Source organism: Dermacentor andersoni, chromosome 5 (assembly GCF_023375885.2).
Source record: "Dermacentor andersoni chromosome 5, qqDerAnde1_hic_scaffold, whole genome shotgun sequence".
Classification (NCBI taxonomy): Eukaryota; Metazoa; Arthropoda; class Arachnida; order Ixodida; family Ixodidae; genus Dermacentor; species Dermacentor andersoni.
Window position 1 is genome coordinate 130681345 of NC_092818.1, and position 18366 is coordinate 130699710.

Sequence of the window (18366 nt, forward strand, 5' to 3'; positions counted from 1 at the left end):
CAATCGATCAGGATTGCGCCGACATGCCCTATTATGATATACTGCATGTATAGAGGTTCGCCCGATACTAGAGTACGGCTGTGTTTTGTTTTCTTGCGGACCTGCATACAAAATTCGGCCTGTGGTTCTATTCGAACGAGAGGCATTACGTTTATGTCTTGCGCTTCCTAAATTTCACGCTAATGATACTTTATATCAAAAAGCACGCCTGCCTTCTCTTTTTTCGTATCCTAACTGTACAGACTGTTCTAAAGATGTGTGCATCTCTACACAGGAGGTCACAATTTGTTTTCATTACTGAATAGGTCTCATTTGTTTAACCATTAACGGTCTGGCTCACGTTTCCCCCAAGTTGCCCACAATCCGTGTTCTCCTCACTTAGGCAATCGTCATGTCGTAAGCTCCCGTCGAGCGGCTGGCGTAGAAATCATGCCTTCGCAGCCGTACGATTGTCTTCGACAGGGTAGTCGTCCTGCTGCTGTCGTCAAACGCACGTGCGTTCGCGACCCACACTCGCAGCTACTCAATCTGCACAAATACGTCCGTTCACGTGGTAATGGCTTGCAGAACCCTAAAGAGTGCTGGATAGCCAGGTACTTGCAATGGGCTTCGCATGATGTCATTGATCCAATTCTCGCAGTGCATGGGGTTTGCACATATTCTTTTTCTTTTTCACTTATCGTAGTCGCGGTTACACAGCCCTCCAGTTACATATAGTGTGTCCCAGCTAATGTTAGCCAAGCTGTTCAACGAAACGAAATATTAAAAAAAGAAACGGTGCAAGATGCAATCTTAAGACCTACGGTGCTCGGTCGTCAGACCTGTGACAACCGAACACTGCAGATTTTATAATTGTATCTTGCACGATGTTTCTTAAATGGATTTTTTTTTTCATTGAGCAGCTTGGCTAACGTTAGCTGGGGCACACGGTAGTATTTGTGCAAGCACAGTCAGACCATTGTATGCGTGCATACATCAAGTTTGTCCTTCGAATCATATCATTCCTGTCTTCAAGATTTAGCTATAGAAGACATCTTTTCACATTAGGCTAAGCTATTGCGTAGCAGACATTTAGTTTATATCTTACAAGGCCACCTAAGCGCGTTTTGACGTTCCTTTATGCAATGAGAATGCGGGAGTAGGGATTTTCTCCGAATCTCTTCAATCGTGTTATTCTCTTTGCCTCCCAGGCTTCGCATCCATATTTCAGGCAGAACTACCAGTGATTGTTTTAACCATTACGAAAACTTTACCGAAGTGCTTCATTAGCTGTTATTGTGACCGATTCCCTTCTGCATGCGTGGCCCTTTTACGTTATCCTTAATATCGGCAACTTGTTCAGTGGTTATTCCGCGCTACGATAAGTTCACTTGCTTTTGGTACCGGGTTACTGTGAATTGTACTTGAGTGAAATGACGGAATCAGTCGCACTAGCATCCATCAATGGCCTTGTTACGTCTGTTTTGTTGACTTGTGCCTGTGTAACGTCGGCTATAGCCGACCTATAGGTACATAATCTTCTCAATATCTCCAAATACGTATAATCCACCGCCTCATCTCCTTCAGACTTTCGTCTGTGTTATTCAGAGAATGATAACTGGTGTCCCTTAACACACTTTGAAGTTTCTCTGAGAAAACTACGCTGTCGTATACTAACGTTAAAATTTAATTTACACTGGTCTGGTTTGGCTCTGTCCCTTCTTTGTTATTTTCGTAATGTACGTGCATCGATTGAACCTAGTTTTTCCTATCCTACCACCAGCTTTCAAAGCAACGAAAATATTCAAAAGTTCCGTTTCGCCGACTTGGGCTATCATTAACTTTGCAAGCCATTCTATCCCTTGGAACATCTTCACTGGGATCCAGCCACAGGAACGACTGTATTACAATTGATAGCTTTGTCAAGGACACAAAAAGATTACCTTATTAAATTTACAAAATTATGTATTTTTTTTCGTTTTATTTCTTGCTGTTCAAATATTTTATCTCTAAGTTTATTATACGTTTCTTCTTATGTCTACATTTTTTTTTCTCTCACACTTTTGATATTGCCTGATCCTTGGCCAATCCCTGGTACTGTATGTGAGCCCTTGCTTGGAAATAATAACAATATCCTTTCTTGCTCAGCGACAACTGCATGTTCTTCTAGACCAGTTTTCCAGTTTATGACCCTTTTACAGATTTTTCTTGGCTGGAAACTTGTTTCTGTGCTTGAAGAGGGCTAGCGGAAATTGGCCGCCGTCTGAGTTGGGTGAGGTGGCCTAGGCGGTATCTGATTTGAAACGCGGCGGTTTTATGGCTAACCGCCACAAATGCCTGCAGTTCCACCAGATAACTAAATATTTGACTTCTACGCCGACAACGAATGTGCCATCGTAGTGTACTAATGGCGTGTTGGGATAGTTTCAATAACTGCGGTTTGGTTGTCTAGTACGGTCTATCCACAGTGCCTAGAAAGAAAAAAAAAACGTTTAGAAAAAAAAAGCATGCCGTTTGACTTGTATGAACTGTTGGGTGCTTAATTTTATCCATGACAACTATTCACGAAATTATTATTGAATATCTGTGCCCGTGACAACTGTTTACGAAATTAAGAATGAAAGTATTGGTTGGGTTGTAGGAACTGCTGAATGCTTACTTTTATGTTCACTTTACATTACTTTCGAGTGCATTGACAAGGCTCCCGTCGCTACAGTGAAACTTCTTGCTGAACATAAAACAACGCGGCATAAACGAAAGTCTATTGGGAAACGATGGATTACGAGTACAGTCTCGAAACAAAGCATGTGGAAATATGTTCTGCTCTATGAAAGACCTAGCTCGCTGGCCTGCCGATGACCAACTTTGGGACTTCAAAATTTAGGAACTCTAATAACGCAAACTTTTTTTCGCCTTTGAAATAGCAGTTGAACGCCTTCGTATAACGAATGGTTTGGGGCCTCCGAAATCATTCGCTATACAGGTAACTTCGTTGTAAAGGTCGCGCACAGCTCGCAGTCGAACTCTGACAAAATTATTCCTTCGTTATACAAGTTATTTCATTGCAGAGGCGTTAGTTGTAGAGGCGCTCGGTTTTAATTCATTACGCAATTTGTCGCGCAGGATCCGAGAGTATAAACCGAGCACCCGTCCACGTCCCCACTTGGGAACTGCGCCGGTGATTCCTCCTCCGATGGATGCTTCGGCGTTCAGCAAAGGTATTGACAGAGAAGGCGACGTCGTCAGCGAGAGAGGAAGGGTGGGCAGGGCAAGCTCGCTGCCGGAGCACGCCAGGTCCCCAAAGAACAAGCGATCCATTCTGCACAGCCGCTTCCACATCAAGCTGATCGCCACCTACCTGACGCCCATACTGCTGCTGCCGCTCTTCGTCTTCCACAACTCCCCGGTGAGCTGCGCGATACAGGCGGCTTCGCGCGTATACGCAGTAGCGGTAGAGAGAGAGAGAGAGAGAGAGAGAGAGAGAGAGAGATAGATAGATAGAGAGAGAGAGAGAGAGAGAGAGAGAGAGAGAGAGAGAAGCTCCTAAGCGAGAATTACTCGTAAGAGAAAATTCGTGCCAATTTTCACGCTGGACATATTACTAGCGAAGGCGGCCGGCCAATGGCAAGGAGCACTTATGAACGAAAATATTTGTGGATTCGGGCCCTCGAAACCGAATATGCGGATTCTTTTGTTCCTTCATAATACATTGTTCTTCATTAGCCCATTCGTTACCGATGAATGGTTAGACTAGTAAAGCCATAGTAGACGCTGTCAGAATACTCGAGAGAGTGACACTTTTGCTATTGTACAAGCGTGATTAACTAATGAGGCTCACAGCAGTTGAATATTTATTCAAGTTTAGTATGCATACCTAAGTAGATGTATATAATGGCAGAAAGAGGTTTAATAGTAAAACACTGTAGGGGGACCAGTTATAATATGTTACAAATAATAAAAATACTACTAAATAGCAAAAAAACAAGGAAAATGTTACTAATGAAATACTTAGTATAAGAGTAATACTGTAGAGTAATAATTACTCTATAGTTATCAGTGTAACTATACTATATTGCTACGTGTCACTCGAAGAAGATGCAGATGTTGATCCTTGGGATTTAGTTTGATGTGCCCATATCAGCCACTACATAAACTGAAGATGACGACGTGCCTTGCTTTATCTCGGCTGGCTTTCATCTTGCCCGGTGCTTACCATGGCACACTTGTACATATACCACGTAAATAGTTTCCCGCCTACTTGGTTTCCACTTAACAACATTATATTAAATATAAGTAACCGTAAATAACTATAATATTAAACTATAGAGTACGAACTGTATATATAGTGCCCAGAAAAAGGCCACATTTTGTTTACATTTCTGTTAGCGTACTTCTCTTTCTTTTTAATCAGAGACTACGCGAAGGAGAGCTGCTGTTGAAACGTATTGTAGCACATTCTCCTCCCCCTCTTGACTGTCGTCATCAGGAGAGAGTTGCAGGTTATCAACAGTTAACGTGCACTGTTGATGCAGAAGACGCGCTGCGCGTACGTGATGGTGTTGGTGTTCATCAACTGGGTGACGAGGACCCTGCCGCTAGGCGTCACGGCTCTCATGCCCCTGCTCTACCTTCCCGCGCTGCGCATAATCAGCTACGACCAGGTCGTCGGCATGTACATGAACGTGAGTGGGCATCAAACATTTGCGCCTATAAGAACTACCGCTGTTGGCCTTATTTTTTTTTTTCTCTTGCAAGTATCTCGCTACAGCAAAGCTAGAAATCCCCTGGAACCCTCCGTGCGTGTTTGCTAACTCGCCAAGAGAAATTTTGAAAGGTAACTAAAGTCAGCAATAGCGAAACGAGAGTTTTTATGTGGTGCAATGTATTAGCTAAATTACGATTACGATTCTGCAAACGCTATAGGAAGGAACGTATAAGACACGTGACTTTATGACGTCATATTTCGTTACGCCGACAGTCGAGTGCGATTAGTTGAATGGGTTCGCGGGCACCGCAACGTCAGTACCATCGAAGGCAGACACGCCAATTAAGTGTTGCTATATTTCTCTTGCAAATGTTCCAATAAATCTCGTTAAAGATTCGCTGCAATCAATGTGTGAATGCGTAATTCTTAAAGGAACATTTTATTGAAATGAATTAATTATATATTTATTGAAAAGGCTGGCGCTTTAGTCTACGAAGGGCGTTCTAAGGATTTCAGCTATGGTAACGTGTGGAAAGATTGGGGTAAGCTGATGACGTTGGTCACCCTCTATAAAATACCACATTTTCTAAACGAGCCATTTTACCGCAGAACTAGCTCAAAATCCGCTAATATGGAGAACTTCAGGAACGTGTGCTATATTGTAGACTTTGACTTTAGGCTTTCCTCACTAGATGAGAGAAATAACGTCGCATTAATATGTAAATTGTTGAAGTCGGGCACATATCCATTTTACGGTAACCACTCTGAGTTCCTGTGCAAGCTTTCTCTCTGTATACCGTTAAACTCACAGAACACAGTTCTCCTGACGTTGGCGGCCATCATGATGTCGATCGCGATCGAGACGACCAACCTACACACGCGCATCGCGCTCTGGGTGCTGCTGCGGTGCGGCCAGTCGTTGCGCAATATCATGGCCGGCTACACCGTAGCCACGTTCCTCATCACGCTGCTACTCAAAAACAGCGCCACGCTGGACATCATGGTGCCCGTCGTGGACGCCACTGTGCACGAGATACACTACATCTACATGAAGGACATGTACACGCAGCGCGTCGGAAAAGACGCCAAGAAGAGGCCGTCCATCTCCTGTGAGTCGTGGGGAATCTTTTTAGAAGACAAGGTAGTCATTGTTGACTTCATGCGGGTTTGGCGTGCCTGAGATCTGGTTATCTATATCATAAGCTCTTAACAAAAGGGGGCAATTTCGTTACTTTGGAACGCCGTGCGAACATGAAAAAAGAATCAGAATGTAAGCCTCAGTTAACCAATGAAGAAGCGAAATTTAGTCGCTGACTAGGCAAAATTAACGCTACGGGCGTAATTTAGCACCGATGTAAGGGAAAACTAACCGCATTGCACCATAGACTGCACTCTTTCTGGGATCAGCCCACTTAGCCTTTTGGTCCAAAAAAAAGGGGGTATGTCAACCAAAGTCGATGCGAAAGAAGACAACGTCGACGCACATGCGCGTTAGCGAAAGCGAATGAAAAAACCCGACTTGAATAAAAGAAATAGAGGGTTTGAAAAAAAGTAAGGTTTTACAATGGAGCGAAGAAACAGATGCAAATAATGAAAAAATATCTTGGAATTATGCAAAATTGCATAATCTTTAAGGCCCCAGTTTCACTACGTACACCACACATGTTGACCCTGTTTTCATTCGAGTCGACTTTGGATAACTTGCCCTCTTCTTTTAGAGTCCAGCTCTTAGGCGCCCGTTCCTGCGGCGAGTGTCGGCGTTGTCCCTCGGTGTAACCGAGTGAACGAGCACAGCGAAAGATGAAAGCGAACGCGGTGCGCAGCGTGAGGAGGAAAGCGTAGTGCCGCTCAGGACTTGCGACGACCGCTACGAGACGGTGCCAGAGGAGCGCGTCGTCGTCTGTTCGCCAATGGCATCCGGCGAGCGCGTCGCACGATACCAAATAACGCGTTGCATGAGCGGATGTCTGTATGCGGCGGCTGCTGTGAATCGCTCCCACGAGACACCCACGCGTTGCCTGTCGTGATCATCCGATTAGCGGGGCAGTCACTTCACACTTCGTTCCGTTTGCAACGTGCCGCACGAGACAGATGGTCCGCGCCAGTCAGTATATCGCGAAATGAAAACGCGTGTAGAGCTGCGCTCAAATTTTGTATGAGGGAGTATCGTAATCGTCGGCGAATTTTTTTATTTTGTTATGGCAAGTGTTGTGTGTAAATGGGGATAAAAAAAGCTTAGCAACTAAAATTTCATCGCTTCCTTGAGCAGCTTCTCAGAACTAACCTCAGCAAAGAACCTACGAAGTCACGGTAATTAATTTATTACGCAATTTTTTTTGTTCATTTACACAGTGACTTAAGTTTGGGTACTGAAGCTGGAGAAACAATTGCGATAGACTGATCACACTGAGAGGTTCACTTCGTTGTAATTATGCCGCGGATGATGACAGTGGTAGTCCAAAATGTACTGAATGGGACTTGGACGGCTGGCGCGTTTTTTCATGCCAATTTCCTGAGTGGTGGTTCATAACATGCTGAATAGGAGGGCGGCTGGAGCGTTGTTTCTTGTCTTTTTCCTGACGCTTTTATTCCCACGACAACAGGTTGTAACTACTGTATTTAAGAGGAGGGAGGTGCGAAAACGCAGATTAGGAGAGAATAAGATTATGTAACATAGAGAGGTTGAGGAAGGTCCATCTCTACTTAAACATGGGGACGAAAATAGCTGCTTTAAAAGAACAAAACAATGCAGCTGTCCACAACAGTATGCTCAGGCTTGCCTGAGCTCAAGTACAGGGGGGATAAAAGCGAGCGCTTTATAGATAAAACGGCGCTGGCAAGGTAGGCGTGCTTGCACTTCACAGCCTGGTCAGACCTATTGACAGGAGCTCGAATTTTGACTGGTGTCATTTCGCAAGTGACATCACCTGAGCTTCGCAGGCACTTCTCGCATACGCTTTTTTTTAGTCTGACGCAATTAACTATGCTCTCAAGTTTCATTTTGAAGCAGCATGATGACCTAAGTTTGCCGCTTCGATGTCTTGTGCTGTTACGTCTCAACACTGCCATGGGCATTAATTAGACCATTAATGAAAAGACTAGCGCAAATAACAGGGACACAGACAGTCCTGTCGCTTCCTCCGTCTGTGTCTCTGTTATTTGCGCTAGTCTTTTGATGAATGATGTCACACCAACTAGCCCAGCTTTCTGCCTTGATCATTAATTAGACGTTTGCCTCGAGGCAACTCCACTGTGCCTATCCAGAAGTCAACGCAGCGTTGACACCAACGGTTGGCGGGTCCACAAAAGACCCCTCTACATGCACCTGAGAACTTGAACTAATGATGAAAAGGGCCAACGTCGAATGCTACCGTGGGAACGGCTTAGACTTCGAATTTCCAGGTTGCTACGCGCCTGCTAAATATGCGGGGGCGAAGGTACAACATCGGAGGTGGAGTTCGGCGGAACGGTGCGATATCATACAGACAGAATATGGTGACCGATTCGGTGAATGTGATTGGCCGTGATGCAGTAATCAGATTCCCTGGCTCAGGGATGATGATGGTATTAAAGGCGGAGACCTTTCGAGCAGTGAGGGTGGGTTGGCGTGTCCTGACGGGAACTCAGACGTTTAACATCTGGAGCCAGTGTAGATAACGCAAAATAAACCCCTTTTCCTTCATTCCTACTACCGTACGTACTCGTCAATGGGCTTGGTGAATTCCTTGCCCGAACGCCACCTCGAGCCCCAACAGTGCCGTACTCGTACCGTATACCTTGGTGCTCCCGAAGTATGCAGGCAACTTTCCTTTGATGACAGCTTTCTTTTCACTCAACATGGACAAAAGTGTATTACCTATGCTTACAGGCACATATTGACTTTTATTTTTTAAGTTAAAGTGTATATATGGTGTCAACATTCGTGTGACTCTATGAACGTATTTTAGTCGTGTGAGCAATTCAACTAGGTGACTTAACGCTTTAGTTCTATTTCAGACCTAGTGCACAATTTCACACCCGTGGTTTCAAAGACTCTTTCCTCTCACGTGGCGCAGACATTGCCAGCGCTCTCAACTTGGACGATATTCAGATGCGGCGTATAACAACGTGAGTATATTTCCACCACTGATAGACTTAAAATTTCAGCTCAATATCGTCCGTAAGGAAGGAATAAGTGACAGGGATATAGAAAAATAGGTAGCAGAAGAGTGAAATGCTGCTCATAACGCAAACAACGTAGCTGCAGCGTATTGTAGGCGGCCCTCATGCCTAGAAAAAAAAAAAAAAACGTAAGGCCACCAGCTGTGTTGGCTCAGTGTTCATGCTATGAGCACGATGTCACGCGCAGGTTCGATTATCCACTGCGGCAGCCGCACTGCGATGCCACAGAGTTGGATATTCTTACGTACCCGCCGAAGAAACGCATGCTGGCCACAAAAGTTTCGGTGCTAGTCTCTACGGCGACTCTCACAGGGCTGGTGTTGCTTCGCGATGTTAATCAATACTTACGACAGCGCTAGTCTGGATACCCGTTTCGTAGCCTTTATTAATTGTGTCTCTAGAATTTCCCCAAGTGAGCCTTAACATTTTCATATAAAGGTTGGGTCCTCTTTGAGCGACGTTCGTATGATATTTTTTGATGGATTAAGGGGGTGGCGGTAACAATGCCAATACCCAATCGGATATTTGCGAAATAGGTGCACGAAAACGATTCGCAATCGATGTTCTACAAACAGCGCATGCATTGCGAGACGCAGCGGCACAGACGAAACATTGGCTGTTGGTTTCGTGTGCACAGGAGGTTCATCAAAATCCGCAAGGTGCTCCTGATCACGGTCGCCTACACGGCTAGTCTCGGCTCCGTGGGCACTCTCAGCGGCACCATCACAAACTACGTCACCAAAATGATCGTCACGTCGTGAGTGTTGTGCCTACGCGGTTACTTTCTACGGCATTTGAGTCAATCCTGATAGAACTCTATGCAGATTTGGGGCCTTCACATGGCAGTTTTGAATCGCGCTGGATTACGGCCCTGCTCGACTCGACCCCTCAAGCTTTGAACGAAATCGTCGAACGTGATCGAACACCACCGTCGGTACGCTCGAGCTGAGTTAGTTGATAAGTGTAAAACAAGAACAGAAGTTAACGAAAGTGAAACTTTCAAATAGATTAAATAATAACGTAATGCTGCGCGTTAAGGTTTTTGCGCGGATGCACATGAATTTGCAAGTCAGTGTTTGCATTGTGTAGCACTGATCGGATTATTGAAATTTGGGCTGCTAAGCACGAGGTCGCAGATCAAATCGCGGCTACGGCGGCCTCATTTCGATGGGGGCGAAATGCGAAAACACCCCTGTACTTAGATTTAGGTGCACGGTAAGGAACCCCAGGTGGTTCCGCAGTCCCTCACTATGGCGTGCCTCATAATCAGATCGTGGTTTTGGCGCGTAAAACCTCATAATTTGTTTTACCTAATGAAATCTAACCATGTGTTCCACCTAGCAATAAAAAAAAAACAGCGCCATCATTGAAAATGTTTTGTTGCATTGTTTTGTTATCTAAGACATATTTGTCAACTACAGCTTACGAGAGCATTCGCACATGTTGAGCTAGTGACGTCTGGTTCCCGCAAAGGTTTGAGGTTGCCATGAAGCAGAACATCATTTCGCGGTCACGTTAGAAAACATTCGATGCAAGTTTAATGAAGTTTAATGGGTTTAATGAAGATCGGCGCTTTTGGCAAAACAACGGATCTTAGGCATGGGCCTGTCGTCTTGTCACAAAAACGCTCTTATGGACAGCCTGGCATTTTCGGAATGGTAGAGTCACGAATCGAAATCAAAACGACCCTGCCCTGGGGAAACTATGGAAGGCTCCAGCTAATTTGTGTCTTGTGTTTCCTCGTAGGCGATTCCCCAAGGTAGACTCGGTCACGTTCCTGTCCTGGATGACCGCTTTCCTCCCGGTTGCCTTCTTCGAAGTCTTCATTGCATTCATCGTGTTGTACTTCATGCACATGCGACGACTGTGAGTGCTTTTTCTTTTCTTTTCTGGTTATGCCTTTTAGTTATCTCTTTTCTAGTTATCTCCTTTCTAGCTATTTATTTTCTTCAGTTCTACGCGATCAAGCTGACGCAATTTCTGCTTAGACTACATAACACAAAGTGGTCTGCAATTTACAACTAGAAAAATTTACCGTGATTAAAAAAAGAAAAGATTATCTCGCAGTACAGGAAGACAATCCTGTGATGGGTGCTTACAAACATATGTCGACCCTCCGTCTTATTACGTCATGAGGACTCTCGTTCCGTAAGTGCTTCAGTGGTGCTTGAAAGCCGCTGGTGATCGAGATTGTAAATATACCTGCGTCAGTGCGCTGCAGAGCAGAGCCCGTAAGCTGGTTTGGCGTCGCCGCGGGGCAGCTTATTGCGAGCGAGCCTTTAAGAATAGGCCCGGGGTGTCGAAGTAGAAGTTTTCATTTGGGGCAGAACTATATAGTTCACCATTCTGTCCGCTGGTGCAGCTCTATGGCGCCCAAGGATCGGTCACGAGCGATTCATGGGCTTTCGACAGTCGCCGGATGCCAGCTCCCGATGCTGACGCTTAAATAAGCATGATTAAATTGATTCACTTAATTAAATAATAAGGTTTTACATGCCAAAACCACGATCTGATTATGAGGCACGCCGTAGTGGGGGACTTCGGAATAATTTAATTGGACCACCTGGGGTTCTTTAAAGTTCACATAAACCTAAGTGCATGGGTGTTTTCGCATTTCGCCCCCATCTAAATGCGGCCGCCGTAGCCGGGATTCGATTCCGCGACCTTGTGCTTAGCAGCCCAGCACCATAGCCACTAAGAAACCACAGTGCGCGATAAGCATCCTATTAAAATAGCCCATATATGCCTTGTAACCGCGATACCATATGTACATAGGAGTTTACGTGGGAAGATACGGGTTTTTACTCAGGATTCCATAATATAACATGGAATTATGAATATGGGTCATGTGTTCTTTATTGATGTAGAGCACGTTGTACAGAGGAAAAAAAAGAAACTTGCGTACCTTATAACTGCCTAACAACACGACATAAACGAGAAGAAAAAGGGTTAAGCGAGTGGCCCAATTTTTATGAATCAAGCAGCCAACAAACAATGACATCAAGGGCAACATAGGGGAAATTACTTGTACTTACTAACCGAATTAAAGAAACGATAAATTAATGGAAATAAAAGTGGGTGAAAAAAAAACCATATATCATGACATCGTGATATATGTTACGTATAGAGTAATACGGGTGTCACACGGTTGATTTACCATTGCAATCGAGCCGGATCTTTATTGGTCGTGGTCGAAAGTGCACCATGTGACATCTGTATAAGACACGTAACATCATATGCTGTTAAAAGACATTGGACCTGTACGCATGTAATCTTATTGATAGGTTCGGAATATTTTATGCCCTAGCCTAATCTGTTATTTTAAGGGCCTAGAAACAATAGTTGCGTAATGGGCATACTTTTGGAAACAGCCGATGTACAGGGTCCTGGGACGCTAAGCTTCGAGCAATACTTCAAGGGCCACTATTAAGGGTACACTAGTTCGACTGTATTGTTCTGTAAGGCGGACGCATTTCACAGGTATAAAACATTTCACTAGTATTCTCGATGAGTCAAAATGTAAATCTTAACCAATGCACTGGACGGACTACGCTTATATTGTGAAGTTCAAGACGGCCGTTGTCCAAGGCAAGGTAACTATCCTCCTGTTGAGCACTTTCTACTAAGCTTAAATATCGGGCGTAAGTGTTGGCCTTCACTATGGTAATAAGCCTATATAGCATACGACACATCGTGGCACGTGATCTTTACGATATTCCCGCTGATGACATAAATTATATACGTCTTTGAATTTGTTATCTAAATACAATATCGGCTAACGTTTCTAGTCGGCGAAATGGTAATCAAGAAGTCATTTGTCAAGTAAATAGCTTTTGGGACGTTACCTTTAAACTCATTTGCTTTCTTTCAAGGAAAATGTCGTTGGAATCCCAACTTCGAAGACTGTACTAGCGCGCTTCGTGTAGCGCTATTATAACTTAACGTTCCATTTTACTGTTTTTAGTTCGTTCTTGCTTCGAGCCACTGCTATGTTTGACTTCAGTTTGCCGTTCCTGACGGCTGTCGCCAGCGTAGAAAAAAGGATAGAGAAGTGAACGCAGCTTTGCTGAAGCTGAGTCAACATGTCACAACGAGAACTGTGACTCAGGAATTCCACAAATGAGTCGATCAGACTACGCATTGCTCGAACAAGGGAAAGAACGCAGATGTTCAGGTGCACTGTTCTCGCCTTGTGTTCTGGCGTTAAACACTATATTGGACTAAAGGCCGGCCAACGCGAGATATTGCAAAATTAAAAAAAAAATTGCTTTATGCATGATTTGCCTTTTTTTCGGACGGTTATTTACACATGCATTTTTGTGTCCAGTTGTGAACGTGTTCACAAACTTGTGTATAATGTGGCGCAATTTTCGTGGTACCTGCGCGCTTTTTCTCTTCGTTTACTCCTGACAGCCATGTCACATAGACTAGGTACTCACGGGTCGTGACTGCCCTGTCACGCATATAGGTCACAAGACTTACGCGGACTGGAATTTACTTGCGTAGATTTATTTGCGCCGAACTAAATGTTCAATTCCTAACCATTACGCAGGCACAAAACGGCAAAATATTACCGCAATACACTTTTAAGCACTACCATCTTTAATATATAGCCTTCTAGTTGTACACGCTGCCGGGCACATTGTCGATGAAATCGCTCAGTGGTAAAATAAATGATAGCTAAATATCCTTATTGCAACAAGTACACGTCTCGAAGAGCGCGATTCCTGTAATAAACCGAACCTTTCTGACCTTTCTGTACCTAACCTAATCCTAACCATTAGGTAGGCGAAGTTATATCACCACCTAGAACATTTGCGTGATGATGATTGCATGATCTATGTACGCCCGACAGATTTTCGGTGAGGCCCGACATGAAACAATTTCGTGTTATGAGAGCTCGTGTGTGTGTTTATATTCAATTTGTACTCGCTGCGGAGGCTGCAAGCACGAGGCGCGATCACTGCCTCCGCGGGACCACATTTTGATGGAAATAATAATAATAATAATAATAATAATAATAATAATAATAATAATAATAATAATAATAATAATAATAATAATAATAATAATAATAATAATAGCATGCTTTCGTACCCGCCGCGGTTGCTTCGTGGCTATGGAGTTGGGCTGATAAGCACGAGGTCGCGGGATCGAATCCCGACCACGGCGGCCGCATATCGATGGGGGCGAAAACACCCGTGTACTTAAATTTAGGTGCACGTTAAGGAAACCCATAGGTGGTCGAAATTTCCGGAGTCCCCCACTACGGCATGCCTCATAATCAGATCGTGGTTTGGGCACGTAAAACACCATAGTTAAGTTTTTTAACATGCTCTCGTTTATCGTGCTTTGGGTGCAGGTTAAAGAAACCGGTGTGGTCAAAAGTAACCCCGAGACAGCCCCCGCCCATAACAGTGTCCTCCACAGTGTCAGCTTCGGGGCGCTAAACTCCACAGTTGGAGTAAAATAAAATAAAATAAAATAAAATAAAATAAAATAAAATAAAATAAAATAAAATAAAATAAAATAAAAAAAGAAATCGTACGCGTTTTGGAATATTATTCAACACCGACAGGTCTGAATTTTAGTTCTAGAGCGGCTCCATGTAGAGCGCGCGCTCTACGGGAAGCAAGTGGGGCCCGCGCGTATACGGAGTGTTACGAGGCTATACCGCCTGGCAAATACCCGCGCTGTCTGAATGGATTCGCGATTGCGGACGGCTGTTGCCATGGCTTGGGGGTGTCGTTTGCACATGGCACGTGTACGACAGATAGCCGTCCGTTCTGACATCTCGAGGACGATACGCTGGGACGTGTGTCCGCGCTCTCGCTTTGCGGTGACCCTCATGCGTAAAAAAAAAAAGAAAGAAAAAAAGTAAGGCAGTTTCTGCAACTGCGGGATGCAGCACACGACATCGATGAAGTGATTTCGGGCACTGTAATACTCGGTTGGTTGGAAACTGGAAACACCGGTGCAGATTATTATTTTCTTTAGCGGTTGCAAAGAGCATGAAGTCGAAATAAAAAATTAAAGATATTGGGTTTTACGTGCCAAAACCACGATATGATTATGAGGCACGCCGTAGTGGGGGACTCCGGAAGTCTGGACCGCCTGGGTTTCCTTAACGTGCACCTAATTCTAAGTACACGGATGTTTTCGCCCCCATCGAACAGCGCCCGCGATGGCCGGGATTCGATCCCGCGACCTCGTTCTTAGCAGCCCAACGCCATAGCCACTAACCACGGTGGGTTCGAAGTTGAATGCAGTTGTGGAGGTTTAAACACAGTCATAATACCTCCGATAAACCCTTAAAAGTCGACAATCTGCCCGTGATCAGTGGGAGGAAACACTGAATTCGTTTTTAAGCAACGCTTATTCGGGAAGCATTCATTCACACATTTGACACGAGAGTATGTGCAATCTCGTAAGGGGCTCATATTATTTGAATGCCGAATTTAGACTTTTTTTTCCTAGTCGTGTTTGTCTCGGGAACACACGCTCTACTAAAGCGCTCTCTGCTACAGTTGCATGAAGGCATCGCAATAAGCGCACCAAGGAAACGCGCACTAATATGCATGCAATTAAACTGCTGCAGTTAATACTGCATATAGTCAAGTATAGATAATAATCACTTGCAAGTCCTTCTCTGTCCAAGTGCATCCGTAGTTGAATCTATTGCGGTCAGTTCTCCTCGTGGCAGTTCTGCGTATGCGTATGTTACCCAGTAAGCGTGTATTGAAGTACATTTGAAAGGCAAGAATGCCATTTATTGTAGACGGCCGATGTACTGAGGTGAATGAATTACGTTGAATTTAAGAGGGAGAAAAGCTAAAATTAAGTGAACATTTGTGGCAGCATGCTGATTTAGGCGCTCAAATATTTAAAAAAAGTGCCGTCAAATAAAAAAAGAAAACTCACAGTTTCGCACGAAGGGCGAAGGAAGCGTCGATTGCGATAGCAAATTAGCGGAGACCTATACGAAAGCAAGGATAGTAGTTTTATCGGCCGTATACACTTGTTCCTGAAAGTTCCTGAAACTTCCCCCCCCCCAAAAAAAAGAAAAAATGAACTGCTATTCGAAATCAGCCAACTGCGTAGCGTGTAAAGCAAGGTGGGCACCTTACGCATAATTTTTGAACTGAATAATATTTCGACTTTTGCAAGCTCACTTAGCCGAGAAAAGTTCCCCAAGCACGATATTCTGACATCTAGACTTCACCCGCTTCATTTGGGAAATGGGAAGTGGGTATACGCGTAGAATGAAATGCATGGTCTGTGGTATGATGTGCACTTGCGACAGCGGAAGGCACCCTCTGTTGCTTAAGTAAATGTGGATGACGGAATGTGTGCGAACAACTTCGAGACAATGTCGTTATTGTGACACTGCCGGCTATGCTACATATAAATCTTGAAACATTGCTTGCATATCGAGGCCTAGCGTTGCTACAGAATAATCAGCAATGCGATGCGGGTTCCTGTAGTGAGATTTGTGCTTATTTCATCTCGAAATATATGAAAAGCAACGGGGTAGCGCTGCGTATTGGAGAAATACGAACTTTTAATTTGTTGACGACGCACGGCGGGGTATTCGACATATGATTCCTCTACTTCGAGAAAACCATTGCATTAAGGGCTCAGCGCATCCAGTTCAGCTTCGCGGTGCACTCATAAGTTACCGGTAATTTGCTCCCGCGGAAGGTACTGGCCAAATGATGCGCGAAGTCTGTCACGCAGTCATGACACATTCCTTCTGTATGCGCCACTATTTGACTCAGCATATATGACGTTCTGCCGAGTAACACTTGCTCGCAGGCTTGATTCCTAGCTTCGGTATAGCTGCATTCTGACACTCAGTTACAAAAAATATGTGTATATATATATTTCTGCGGAGTAATATATGTTCACAGCTCTCAGAATTACGACCTCGCTGCCCCCTAAAGTCTATAAACTTTGTGTGCACAACTCTTTTAAAAGTCTACGGACAGCAACGAAACCAAATGAAATAGACTTTACGTGGTCGAAGCAAGACGTTGTAACAAGGCAAGACAGTCTATTTGAGATCTTTAGACCATGCACGGACTATCTATATTCATTCTTATTATAGTTGGGTGGTACCCTAGAGCGCTTGTATTGCTGTGCAAGCGTGTCAAAAAGCTCAAACGGTCAACATTAATCCAGAGCTGTTCTTTATATGGGGTCTCATACTGAGGAAATAGGTTCAGTTGTCGGGACGAAAAATTATTCGTTAATATTTGGTTGCTTTTTTGAGACCTAATCTATCCTTGGTATCATGATTTTTGCAAAACGCCGGCTGTATTGGCTCAAGCCGTGTCTCCTGCGCGCCGTGTTCTCGTTTCAAGTATCCTGGACAATTAACATTAAATAAACTAGCAGTTTGAGCCCTGAGAGCAGGACACAAACTTGTCCTAAACTGACCTTTTGATTATTTTACCACAGTGCTACAGACTTCCGCAAGGAGGCGATCCACGACGCCTTCCTGGTCAAGTACAGGAGCCTTGGCAATGTCACGTAAGTCGACAAAGTTTGCGAGCTACACGAGCTTTACGACCAACAAAATCGCATCGTTGTCTGCGACGGGGCTCAAGCTCAGTCGTTTTAAACTTTAGCGGCCCGCAGGCTAGTTTCCGCGACGGCCGGCTTCAGGAGCTTGGTGCGCGGACACTGGGTTTTAGGGATAATTCTCGGTGTCTCTTGTTTGCGAGCAGACGGCTTTCATCTATGACAAGACACTCACATTTGATCAATCAATCAATCAATCAATCAATCAATCAATCAATCAATCAATCAATCAATCAATCAATCAATCAATCAATCAATCAATCAATCAATCAATCAATCAATCAATCAATCAATCAATCAATCAATCAATCAATCAATCAAATACAGCAACCACATTAAACAGGCGCCTGGTTGACTTCGAGAAGGTTTCGGCAACGCGTGTAACAAATTCACTATCAACTCAGCTGCGAATTCACTGCAAAAAGCTGCTGTAAGCGCGTAGCCACTTGCTAAACAGCGGTGCTGTAACCTAAAGAACTACCGTAGCTCTCTAGATGAGGGTGCATGGATGGGACCAACATTTGGAGAAAACGTTTTGGAGACGACGGCAGCCTCGAAAAAATCCGCTGTCATTTCGTGGTGCTCCAGTTATTGGCGAATCACGGTAATTGATAAAAACCAAAACTGCTGTCGATTCGCCTGAACCACCGGAGTTAACGTAGCGCAGGGCTGACGTCTGCTCGCTTTTCGTTCCACCGGCGGTCTTGCCATTTCATTTCTGGACACGAAACAAGCGTTCATCGCACTTGTGACGCGTGACGTCTAGACGCCCGCACGTTTTTCACGACTGTTTCCCACGACGTTTCTCCACACATCCAAGTAGATTCTCGTGAGGACCGGTGGCGGCCAGTTTGAATCGGTTTCCCTTGGTCTGTCGAGACTGCGCTCACTGACACTGAATAGAGAGAGCGTGAGTCGTCGGCGACGGGGATCTCACT

The 18366-nt window shown here is 44.5% G+C and overlaps 1 protein-coding gene across 1 annotated transcript; it reads left to right on the forward strand.

Moving 5' to 3' along the window:
* Positions 1-8606: 8606 nt before the first annotated feature.
* On the forward strand, positions 8607-17408 carry LOC129384789 (uncharacterized). Its single transcript, XM_055070378.1, has 4 exons — positions 8607-8791; positions 9483-9602; positions 10592-10711; positions 17306-17408. Exons 1-4 carry the CDS (start codon positions 8775-8777, stop codon positions 17379-17381), a joined length of 333 nt encoding a protein of 110 aa, XP_054926353.1. The 5' UTR covers positions 8607-8774; the 3' UTR covers positions 17382-17408.
* The last annotated feature ends 958 nt before the right edge of the window (positions 17409-18366 follow it).